The 12,834-nt window shown below is 46.3% G+C and overlaps 1 protein-coding gene across 1 annotated transcript; it reads right to left on the bottom strand.

Annotated features, from left to right (window-relative positions):
• Positions 1–4,445: 4,445 nt before the first annotated feature.
• Positions 4,446–9,573, bottom strand: LOC130486019 (zinc finger protein 232-like). The gene is made up of 4 exons (XM_056859220.1): positions 9,230–9,573; positions 6,887–7,724; positions 6,070–6,196; positions 4,446–5,271 (listed from the first exon to the last, which is right to left on the bottom strand). The coding sequence occupies exons 1-4, from the start codon at positions 9,571–9,573 to the stop codon at positions 4,448–4,450; spliced, it is 2,133 nt and encodes a 710-aa protein (XP_056715198.1). The 3' UTR covers positions 4,446–4,447.
• Positions 9,574–12,834: the final 3,261 nt, after the last annotated feature.

Genomic DNA, 12,834 nt, shown 5'->3' with positions numbered 1-12,834 from the left:
GAATCAGCTCCCTAGGGAAGTGGTGAGCTCCCCCTCACTGGCAATCTTTAAGCAGAGGATGGACAAGCACTTGTCAGGGATGCTCTAGGCTGATTCTGCATTGAGAAGGGGGTTGCACTAGATGGCCCATATAGCCCCTTCCAACTCTATAAGGGGGAATGTGGGGGCTTCCATCTCCCCCAATTTCTGCCTCCCCAATGCTCTCCACCATTGGAGAACCCCCCCCCCACTCCCCGCATGCTCCAAGCACCTCCCCATTCAGATCTAGAAGGCTAGTAGGGCCTGCTAAAAGCATCCCCTTATTGTTACTTGGGGATCCCTTCCCCATACCTGCAATTTCAATCTCCTTAGGCAAGCCGCTCTCCAGCCTCCCTTTCTGCCGCTGCAGAAAAATGCCAAGCCGACCCACCCTCCCCTTGGCAGAAAGTGGGGGGTGGGGGGCCTCAGCAGTCCATTCTCTAGGAAACGAGACTCTGTGGATTTAACCCTCCGTTTTGCACAATGCAAATGGAAAGACTGAGGACGTTCCTTTGGATCTCTGCAGGGAAAGTCCCAGCCAGACGGCTGGAGGAGGGAGTTCAGGGAGCAGACATACCCAGTGCCGGATTTACATATAAGCTAAACAAGCTATAGCTTAGGGCCCCACTCTCTTGGGCCCCCCAAAAAAATTTAAAGGAAAAAAAACCTGGATGTACATTTCCAAAATATAAGATAAAAAAAACAAATAAAATAAAACCTACATACAGCAACAGTGTTTGCATTATTAAGTTGGTTATGAATAAAAATCATTTAAAGTTAGAGCTTAATAATTATTTCACTATTAATATACTTCTTCTTAATTGTATTTCAGTTCAACAACTACTTTGCTAAAATATATATTTTGTTGTGTGCAAATGGCTTTAGATACCTATTAGGTCCATAAATTACCATATAGCGTATATTCAACACACAAAAAACAGCGACAATTTGTTGTTGACAAAGGACAGCTGGACACATAAAGGGCCCCATTACCTTCAATAGCTTAGGGCCTCATCAAACCTAAATCCGGCCCTGGACATACCGTATTGGAAAGCCAATAGCTAGCAAAGACGGTAGGCTGATGGTCCATACGTGGAATCCCAGTGAGGTTGCCAACTCTGGCTTGGGAAATCCCTGGATATTTGAGGACAGTGCCCAGGGAAGGCGCTCAGAGGGGATGTTATGCCATAGTGTCCACCCTCCAAAGTTGCCATTTCCTCCAGGGGAACTGATCTTTGTAGTCTGGAGATCAGCTGTAATTCTGGGAGAGCCCCAGGGCCCTCCTGGAGTCTGGAAAGCCTAAATCCCGGCCTTCCGACCCTGCAAATCTCTGCAGTTTTGGAAAGTGATAACCATCCCCGCTCGGGGGAAAAAATGACACCTCGTTAATGGAGGGCCAGTAGCCACCATCAGATCACTGAAAATAGCTTTTAATTTAGGAAGAAGGAACAGTGTTTTGGGGAGGTGTAAACGCGTTGTAGGTAGGGGTGCCAACTTTGAGTTAGGAAATTCTTGGGAGATTTGGGGGTGGAATCTGGGATGGGTGTGGTTTGGGGAAGGGAGGAACCTCAGCCGGGCATAATGCCATAGAGTCCACCCTCCAAAGCAGCCATTTTCACCAGGGGAACTGATCTGTGTAGTCTGGAGATCAGTGGTGAGTATGAGAGATCTCCAGACCCCCATCTGGAGGCTGGCAACCCTAGCTGTAGGTAAAGCACCAGAGGCCAACCACAGGAGAAAGTCTTCTGATAGTGCATAACCACCTCTCTCCACCCATCAGAGCTTGTAACCCACTGAATTCCCAGTGGAAAGACTGGCTAAAAATAATGTAAATAAATACACGTAAACATAAGAACATAAGAAAGGCCCTGCTGGATCAGACCATCAAGTCCAGCAGTCTGTTCCCACAGGGGCCAACCAGGTGCCTCTAGGAAAACACTAAAAAGTGCCGCAGCACCATCCTGCCTGTGTTCCACCGCACCCAAAATAATAGGCATGCTCCTCTGATACTAGAGAGCATAGGTATGCAGCATGACTAGCATCCATTCTAACTAACAGCCATAAATACCCCTCTCCTCCATAAATATGTCCACTCCCCTCTTAAAGCCCTCCAAGCTGGCAGCCATCACCACATCCTGGGGCAGGGAGTTCCACAATTTAACTATGCGTTGTGTGAAAAAATACTTCCTTTTATCTGTTTTGAATCTCTCACCCTCCAGCTTTAGCAGATGACCCCGTGTTCTAGTAGTATGGTTCCCTTTCAACACAGGAAGGGAACAGAGTAACAGATAGGCACACTTTTTGGTTAGAAGGGAGTTTTTTTTTTTTTTTAAACTGCCAGCTGACATGAGATGTCATGTCATCTTGGGTGCGCCAGCTCTCTCGGGGGATCTGTTCCCTCCTGAATTAGGTTCTCCTCTTGTTCACGTACACTGTCTTTGTATATCTGAAAATAAATCTGGTATCACAAAGACATCCTAAGTCTCCAGTGTTCTTCTATACACAGGAAAGGGGGCTATGAAATTCTCTCCCCAGACATTCTTTCTGCTCAGAAGGAGGAACATGTGTAAAGATTTATTTTATTTTGCTTCATTTATACTCCACTTTACTCCCCAATGGGGACCCAGAGTGGCTTGCGGCATTCTCCCTCTGTTTTGTCCTCACAACAACCTTGTGAGGTAAGTTAGGCTGAAAGTGCATGACTGGCCCAAGGGCACCCAGTGAGCTTCAGTGGCATTCAGTTAAGATTCGAATCTGAGTCTCCCAGATCCTTGTCCAACACCCTATCTGGATCTCAAGATAGATAATATGCCACTTCTGTCATACTCATACTCTCTTGTGAACACCCCGTTGACTGAATTCTCAAGAGCTACCCGCTCCGAACCAAGTCTGCCAACTTGAGCCCAATCTGGAATGGTGCATAAGTGCAGCTGCCCTTTATTTATTACAATTTTACCCCATCTGTCTGAGGAACTACTTACATGGCTCCGTCTGCTTCTGTTTTGTCCTCACAACAACCCTGTGTGGTAGGCTACGCTGAGAAGGAAAACTGGCTCAAAGGCATCTGCTGAGTTTTGCAGCCAAGTGGGGATTTGAACCAGGGTCTCCCTGATCTGAGTCCAATACTCTAATCACCACAACATGCTGGCTGTCATTTATCCCAGTGAGTGTGGCAGAGGAAAGCATTATGGGCAATGGTGAGGTAAAGATCCTCCTGTTTCTATACTGGGAAACCCAGGCTTCCCTTGACAGGTTACGTGGAGTGTGTGTCTGGTACAGGTTTCTGTGCAGCCAGTACCTACTTAAGTGTCCCTGCGATGTATAGGCCTTCAATTACACACACACACACCTCTCTCTCTTTCTCTCCCCAACCTTACATGGCAACTTGATGGTGGAAAGTGCTGTCAAGTCACAGTTGACTTACTGAGACCCCGTAAGGTTTTCAAGGCAAGAGACATTGGGAGGTGCTTTGCCATTTGCCTGCCTCCGTATGGGCTGAGCGAGTTCTGAGAGAACTGTGACTGGCCCAAGATCACCCAGCAGGCTTCATGTGCAAGAGTGGGGAAATCGAACCTGGTTCTCCAGATTAGTCTGCTGCTCTTAATCACTACGCCATGAATTGACATTAACAAATACATTTAAAACAGGAAAATGTGAGCACATCTTGGTCACTGGTGATTCTTTCCCTTTGTTTACAGCTTGAGTATGTACAAAAACTCACTGGATCAGACCCAATTCCTCCCATACCCAGGTTCCCACCAGAGGCCAGCCAAAGGGAAGTCTGCCAGCTTGTCTCAAGAACGGTCAGCGTTTGCCATATTCGATCTGGCTGATGACCTGTAGGAACAGAACTCCGAAAATCACAAATCTGTTCACAACTGAGGCCTGCCCAGTGGGATTTCTGACCTACAACCACGTCCGCACCTGGCGTCACTGTTGATGTGGGTAGAGATTTCCAGCCCTATACAATGCACATCTTGCCTGGCTTAGAGTTTGTGTGTGTATTTACATAATAAAACACTGAATCCATCGTTTTCTCAAGTACCGGAACGTCCTCTCCTCTGGACACAGCGGTTACTGGGGGAAGGGGGGGAGAAAGAGTTGTGAATTTCCTGACTCTTGAGGCCCTTTCCAGTTCTATGTTTCTACGATACCTTCTGGGCGAATGGGTCAGCAAACTCAGAGGGCAGGACCCACATCAGGTGAACGGTCTTGATCTGTTGAAGAACAGGAGGAAGGAAACACAAACAGGACATCAATACAAGTGATGAATCCTGTATGAGGGCTGTTCTTTCCCAATCCCCCAAAAGCTCTTTTAACTACGAGGTGAAAAATTGCATGGATTCAGACAGAGGGCAGCGGCTTCTCTTTCCTTCCTCTTCTGTTTCACAGGTTTTTCGAAGGAAGTGTTTCCCTCAGAGCAGGATCCTCAGGTGCTGACCTTGTCATCACTGTGAACACTCTGGTGTCGAATGAGGTGAGCTTTCCGGATAAAATCTCGCCCGCAGGCCAGACATTTGTAAGGCTTCACCCCGGCATGGATCCGCTTGTGGTTGATCAGGCCAGAGCCAGAGTGGAAGCGGCTCCCACACTGGGAGCACTTGTAGGGCTTCTCCCCCGTGTGGGTTCTCTCGTGGATAGTGAGAAGGGAGTTGCGGCTGAAGCACTTCCCACAGGATGGGCACTTGAAGGGCTTTTCCCCCGTGTGGCTTCTCTTGTGGACGAGGAGGTGCGAACTCTGGCTGAAGGTCTTCCCGCAGAAAGAGCACTTGTACGGCTTTTCCCCTGCGTGGCTTCGCTGGTGGTAAATAAGGCCTTGGCGTGAGTGGAAACTGCTTCCGCACTGTGTACATTTGTAGGGTTTCTCCACATCATGGGTCCTCTGGTGGAAATTCAGGTGGGAACTCTGGCTGAAGGTTTTGCCGCAGGTGGAACATTTATTGTAGAGCTTCTCCTGACTGGGGATGCTGTCTCCTTTGGAAAGGGCCGAGTTTTCCACTGAGGCCCCACTTGGGTTTTGCGTCTGCAGCGACGAAGTTTCACTGAGCATCTTCTGGTTTGTCATGGAAGAAATGGAGACCAGCAGTCTGTTTCTGACATGGTTCCCTGGCTGAATCTTTGGTCTGTGCTGATTCTGAGAAACGGTTCCCGGCTCAGGACCATGCAAACTGCTCCCAGTAGTTCTTCTTTGGCATGCCAAGGCTGCTTCCATTTGGCCAGGTCTTTCCTGCCAATCATTCACTTGGCTGTAATCTGCAGAATGAAAAGGAAGAAAAGGAATCTTGATGCAAGTCAGTAATGAGAGAGGGGCCGTGGCTCAGCAACAGAGCATCTGCTTGGCATGCGGAAGGTCCCAGGTTCAATCTCTGGCATCCCCAGCTGAAAAAAAGGAGGGAGACCCAGGGTCAAACTTAGTAAAAGATAGGTTCATTTAAGGAGGGGGCAACGGTTAGTGGTAGAGCATCTGCTTGGCATGCAGAAGGTCCCAGGTTCAACCTCCAGCATCTCCAGTTAAAAGCATAAGGCAGGCCAAGGGTATAGCTCAAGAAAAGGCAGGTTCATTTAGGGTCAGTGGTAGATAATCTGCTTGGCATGCAGTAGGTCCTAGGCTCAATCCCGAGCATCTCCAGTTACAGGACCTCAGGTGCTGGTAAGGACCCTTCTGTGCCTAAGATTCCAGAGTAGACAATCCACATCCACTCTTCTGGTTTAAAAACAGAGGCTAGTGCATAAACCTGCCCAATATTACACCATTGCTGACTCGAGCAAGAGCCTAGGGGTTATACTGGATTAATGCTGGAGATTCCTCTACAAAAAGCCCTTTCTTCCAATTCATGGCCTGAAAGATGACCCTCTACTTTGACATAGCCAATCTGAACACTTGAATCCGCATCACAGTAACATTGGGACTAGATTACTGGTCTCCCCTCGAAGTCAACTGGGCGACTCCAGTTGGTGTACAATGCCGTGGCTCAGTTATTACCGGGAGGTAGGCAAAGCATGCATATTACTCCCATTCTGCCATCAATCCATTGGCTGCCCATCAGTTACCTAAGAGGCTGCCATCGCTGTCTCTCTCCTCCTTGGCTTCCCTGCAGGGCTGGCCCTGGCTGGGATCCAACGGAGCAGTCTCCGCCTCTGGAAAGCGCCCGGCTCCCTCCTCCAATGGCATCAGCTCCTGAAAACAGCCATGAAGGTCCATTTTTAGCAAGAGGAGGACAAAACGCCAGCCTCTACAAATCAAAATAATCGACCATAAATATAGGCTTGATTGATGCAATGTGCTCCACTTTAGCCTAGAACCTTCTACACTGCACAAGTTTATTGAATTTATGGCTTCATTGTCTTATACTGTAAGTTTTTAAATTGGGTTTGAGAGATTTTCCATTTTGTTTTCATGTGTTTTCGTTTACTAATTGTTCTGTACTTTTTCACTCATTAGAGACCTATATTCCGATGACAGCTATACAGTAAGTCCCATGTAACCCGGTTGTAAACAAGTTATATGTAATAATTGTGTGATATTTGTATTAGTTATACTTCTGCTTGTTTTTGAATTCCAAGGTTACAGTCTGAAGAAGAAATACCAAAATGGGATACTAGCTGGCAGACCCTGTCACTGTTGTCATTTTGTGCTATATTATCTATACTTTTGTTTTTACTTATAGACTGCAATACATGTTTTGCTTATAGACTGCAATTTTGTTGTACCTTTGTTACTACTATTTTGTATAATTTTGTAGTAGCTACAAGTTGTTAGATAAACACCTTGCAACCTCTATTGCTCAGCATTTTTTTCCTGTCACCTGGAGGTTGGCAACCGCATTTACTCCATGGCATTCCCTGTGCATCACAAAATCCAACTTACCTGATGCTCCCACCTCTCAGTTTCTTGTTTCCTCTGCAGGAACTCCTCAGCCAGGGCCACCGCCTGGGAACAGGTATCTGGTCCACTTTCCCTCACCCAGCTCTGGATCTCAGATGGCAGGATAGTCAGGAACTGCTCCAGGATCAGCAGCTCCAGGATCTGCTCCTTGGTGTGCCGCTCAACCTTCAGCCACCGACAGCAGAGCTCCTGGAGACGGCTGTGAGCCCCTCTCGGCCCGTCGGCCTCCTGGTAGCAGTAACGCCGGAAGTGCTGGCGCTGCTTCTCCCTGCTGAGGGCATCCCCTCGCAAGATGGCTGCCTTCACCTTCCCGTAGTCTCCCTTGTCCCCCACATTCAAGCCACTGAAGGCCCACTCAGCCTGCCCACTGAGTGCCGGCAGGAGGCGGGCCACCCACTCTCCTCTGGGCCACTGGCATGCTTCGGCCACTTGCTCGAAGGAGGCCAAGAAAGCCTTGGCATCGTCCCAGGGTGTTGGCTCCTCTGGCAGTTGCGGGATTCCCCATCCTGAGTGAGGGGACTCTACTTCCTTCAGGAACTGCTGCCACTGAGCCTCCCAACACTGGAGTAGGCCTTCACTGGGTTCCTGTTTCACCTTTTGCTGAGCTGGTGTCCTTTTGGAGAATTTCCTGAGGCTCCCAGTTTGGAGGACATGAGGGGTCTTGCCTGGTCCTTCCAACACGTCCACTGGTTTGAGGACTAGCATTTCATCCATTTCCAAGCCAGCGATGCCTTCGTAGCCTCTCACGGTCTCTCTCAGCTCAGGAGGAAAATACAGGAGAGGCCATGGGACTTGGAGGCCGGAGCAGTAGTCTTTCTCCCTGGTGGAAAGAGATGGGAAAGAGAACAGAAGGGAATGAACGTCAGAAAACATGAACACACGAAGCTGCCTTATCCAGAGTCAAGGTTGTCAACTTTCAGGTGGGCCCTGGAGATCTCCTTTCCTAAAACCCACTACCAAGATTCCCAGTTCAACTGGTGACTGAACCTGGGACCTTCATCATATAAAGTGGGTGCTCAACCATGGAGTTCTCCAAAGTTCTGATCTTCTGCCTTACCAACCCACACCCTCTCAAGCGCATACAGCTTGAAAACGCCTGGTTCCTACTCCCACAAGGTTCATTCACTTTTTCCAGCTTGTGTTGATGGGAACTCCTGGCTCCTGCTTACCATATCCCAACCTTAGAGCATGTGGCAAAGACACCCACCCCACTGAGCTTACTGGATAAAGGGTTGGGATAGGGTTGCTAGTTGTGGCTTAGGAAATTCCTGGAGATTTGGGGATGGAGCCTGGGGAAGGTGGTTTGAAAACGTTATAAAAAATACTGTTCGCACTTTCTATGTATTCCCACCGATGTATTAAGAGTTTGAAAACGTTATAAAAAATACTGTTCGCACTTTCTATGTATTCCCACGGATATATTAAGAGTTTGAAAACGTTATAAAAAATACTGCTCGCGCTTTGTTTGGCCCCTTTAGCTGTGAAGTCTTCTTCCAACCATTTAGAAGCCGTGGCATCCAAAAACCCTTTTAAAGCGATGTTTTTTTACAACATTTTCAAACTCTTAATACATCGCTGGGAATACAAAGTGCGGTAACCCCCAGATAGAAAGAACGAGCGCGCCCTATTAACCACTACCAAGATTATCTTTCACAGCCTCTGAAGAAGTGAGCTGTGGCTCACGAAAGCTCATACCCTACCATGGAGATGGCGAAACTTACTGCTTATATTAATCAGACTGACAATGTACAATTTTGGGGGGAGTGGGAGGTGTGGAGAATTTATTGTGAAAAATATTTTTCAATGGGTCATTTTAAAGGATACTCTTTGACTTAATCCCTCACATTTATTTGGTATAGTGAAAATATTAGGATGATTACAGCTATATTAATTAGATAAAATTAGATACTTATAAAGCAACTGAGCAGGGGGATTAAACTGTTAGCGGAAGTACATACAATTTAATTATGGACAGAAGAGAGTGAAGGGGAAGTCAATTATGTTTTGTTATTTTTTAGATTAGGAACTTTTATAGATTCAACTTTATATTGTTAAGTATTAACGGAAAGTGATTTATGATGTATAAAATGAGAAAACAATAAAAAATTTATTAAAAAAGAAAGAAAAGAAAGAAATTGGTTCTCGTAGGTTATCTGGGCTGTATACATAAAAGAAAGAAAGCTCATACCCTACCAGAAAATATTTTTGCTACTGGACTCTGGCCCTTTTCTACGATTATCTTTAAAAGCAAGGGGAGAAAAGGGGAGGTTTTGACAGCAGGAATTCTGAGCCTTCCCTGCAAACTCCCGGGGGGGGGGGGGTTGCTGGCGTCTCGCGGCCGCTTCGCGTTGCTTGGACGGGCAGAGCCCCAAGCGCCAAGGACGCGCGGCTGCGGCGGCTGCAGCACGGCTTTGCAGCGACCCCCGGGCTCTGCAGGCTGCAAATCCCGAGGGCTGCTGCGGTCGTTCCGCGCGGCCGCGGCGCGCTGTGGCCTCGGCCCGCCCAACAATGCAAAGCAGCCGCCTGCAAGCCGCTTGCAGCAAAGCCCCGGGGGTTGCTGCAAAGCCCCGGGGGTTGCTGCAAAGCCGCTTTGCAGCTGCGGGCGCTTGGCGCGCGCTGTTTGCACCTGCCCCCGCCCCGAGGGCGAAGCAGCGGCGGCTTTGCAGCATCCCCCTGGGTTGCGGGGCGGCCCTTCTGTTTGGGCTTGCTGAGCCGGACAGCCAGTGAAAATACTGGCCCGTCCGGGTGAATGCTGGTCACCCTACATGATGTCGCAGTTAGGACCCATCTCACTTTTTTATATATATATAAATTTTTATTATAATTTTTTTATAATAATAAAAAAAAGAAGAAGAAAACAGGAGGAAAAAAATCATAATATACATAGTTGGACCCATCTCCCTGACACATTACCTTTCTACGCGCAGGGAATCTGGCAGGAGTACCAACCTTCAGTACGCAGTCCAGACACAGGCCGATCACCTCTTTTTTTATATATATATAATTTTTTTTAATTCTTTTCTTCATTTAGAATAACAACGTATACATCCTCATCTATTCCTAAAAGTTAATAAAAATAATATCAAACTATTAATAATAGTAATTGAAACTTATAATGACTCCCCCCTCACTCCCTTCCATCTAAAAATAAATTGTATATACTTTGGCTAACCAGATTAATCCTCGTATTATTTAATTAATGTATAGGTATCGTGGTAAAAATGTATTAATCAACTACCTTAATATGACCATGGGACAAAATATATATAAAGATTAAATCAAAGAATATCCTTTAAATGGACCCATTACAAATTGATCACCTCTGACCAGCTGGAGGTGGTGCAAACTTTCGCCTTGATCCAGTTTCCCCTCCTCCTTTTTAACTCACCCAATTTCCTAGAATCAGGATTGTCCCCCTGCAGCCCCAACGCAAAACTCTGTATAATAGCAGCAGAATAAGTGCCCCAAAAATACAGTCCAAAATGGGAAAAATCCAATTTCCGGCAGGAGTGGGGGGAAAGATTGCAGAACAGGAAGAGGGGGTTTCACGGTTTACATCCCGGATGGGCTCTGACTACTTCCCATCTCCCCTCTCAAGGAATTAAGTCCTCCGTGGAGATCTATAGGTTTAACCACTGAAAGCCCAATCAGCGGAAAACTCACACATTAACAAAATAAAATTGTTTCACATCTTATTGCCAACATTTGTACAACCCTTTATTTCGCAAATGGCCTCTCCAAGAGACCTGCTGGAGGTGGCTCATCAAGTAAAAACGACACGACCAAACCAAACAACATAAGTACCACCGATATTAAACAATTCAGGTGTTCAAAAGGTGTGCGTGATATTGTTGTGATCCTTCCAAAGAGCCCTATCGGTAGAAATTCATCAGACAATTCGCTCTATATAGACTCTTATTTTTATTTTAGCATATATTTTATGGTTTATTTTAACATAGATTTTAAATCAGTGCATACAGATGGCAGAAGAAGTAGATTTAATGGAGAGATGTAAGGCTGCCAACTTTTAAACATTTTTTACTGATGCCTCAAATAGCTGCTTAATCTGCAGAATCTGGAGGAGAGGTTTATCAGTGGCTATTAGTGATGGTGACTAAAGAGAGCCTCCACCTTCAGAGGCAGTCAACCTCTGAATACCATTACCCAGAGGCAACATCAGAGAAAGGTCTCGGGTTCTATGCCCTGCTTGTTGGCCCTGGAGAGCAGCTGGTTGGCCGCTGTGTGAAACAGGATGCTGGACTAGTTGGGACCACCGGTCTGATCCAACAAGGCTCTTCTTATGTTCTTATGTGGTGGGAATGGTGATCATGTGTTACTATTGAATATTTCTCCAAGGAACTCAGCAGAGTGTCTATAGTCCCTCCTCCTCCGCTTTATCCTCACAACAGCCCTGAGAGGAAAGCCAGGCTGAGAGTGACTGGCCCAAGGTCGCCCAGTTAGTTTCTTGACTGAGTGGGAATTTGAACCCAGGCCCTTCCTCAGCTCAATAGCTCTAACCACTACCCCACACTGGTGCCACTGTCAACTCCATTGAGATTACGGATTCCCACCTCATAGATTCATGGATCATTTGGCCAACTAGATTCCTGAAGAAGCCAATTCACACATAATTCACACAGCCAATGTGATGCAACAGTTGGGAGTGTTGGGCTAGGACAGTGGTTCCCAACCTTTTTTTGACCAGGGACCACTAGGACTTTTTTGTTCGGTGCAGGGACCCCAAGGTTCAAAATAAAAAAATCAGAGAATTTGAAAATAAACTTTAATCATAACTGTTAGTTAAACATTAAACTTAGAATAATATTTGAATATATATTTTTATAATAGAGAACTTTTAATTGAAAATATTAATTTATTATGGGTTTAGAACTTTGTTTCGCGGACCTTAATTTAGTTCTCGCGGACCCCTGGGGGTCCACGGACCCCTGGTTGGGAACCAGTGGGCTAGGATGTGGGAGAAACCCAAGTTCGAATCCCCACTCTGCCATGGAAGCTTGGGCCTGTCATACCCTCTTCAGCCTAACCTCCCTCACAGGGTTGTTGTGAGAATAAAGCAGAGAAAAGAATGATGTAAACTACTTTGGATCCCTGGGGGAGAGAAAAGCAGGGTATGACAGAAGTAAATAAATAAACTTTTTGATATGGTGAAAGCAACATGTCAATCTCACATGGTCAGTTCATACGGACTTGACCTCCCCACACACCTGGCTACTGCTGGGGATGACTGCATCAGGAAAGGGCTACCCCCCCCCAAAAAAAGGTTACTCTTAACCCCAGTGTTGACAGATTTCACATCTAAAATCTGTTAGGTTTGAGAATGGCTATCTCAGCTTCCAAAACAGAAACCAAAGCAGGCTTCATTCCTGTCAGTAATGTCACTAGACCCCATCACCATAGAAGGCATCAGAAGCCTACAGGGTCACCCATGACCACCTTTGCAAAGTGAAACCTCAACAGACCCTAGGCCTGATTTGCTACAACTACCCCCAAAGTCCAAACCATCAAAAAATCCAGTTCAAACCAGGTTTGGGTGCTGTTTCTTGAAATGTGTAATAAATTCTACTTTGTGCCCCCCGTGAAGGCACGTTCATATGAAATATTCATTGTGTGAAAATGAATTTAAAGGAATTAACTAATGGCATAGTCTAAGATCTCTGAGGCATGTTTTCAAAGTCCTGTCCGTCAGTCTAGGTTTAGGATCAAAAATTTCAGACTATCTTTCGCAAAGCCAGTCTCACAAAGCCACTGAGGATATATTCCATACCTGAATCCAAAAGGGCTTTTATTAAGTCATCCAAACAATACTTTGAACCATGTCAGAACATTAAATGTAATGGTCTTTTTGTTAACTAAATGGGGGCATCCACCAACTCAAATAGGAACTGTGCAAGATTCACAGATCCCCTGTA

The sequence above is a fragment of the Euleptes europaea genome, chromosome 1 (genome assembly GCF_029931775.1).
Source record: "Euleptes europaea isolate rEulEur1 chromosome 1, rEulEur1.hap1, whole genome shotgun sequence".
NCBI classification, from domain to species: domain Eukaryota; kingdom Metazoa; phylum Chordata; class Lepidosauria; order Squamata; family Sphaerodactylidae; genus Euleptes; species Euleptes europaea.
The sequence above is the reverse complement of the archived record's forward strand: the minus strand, read 5'-3'. Positions and strand labels throughout refer to the sequence as shown.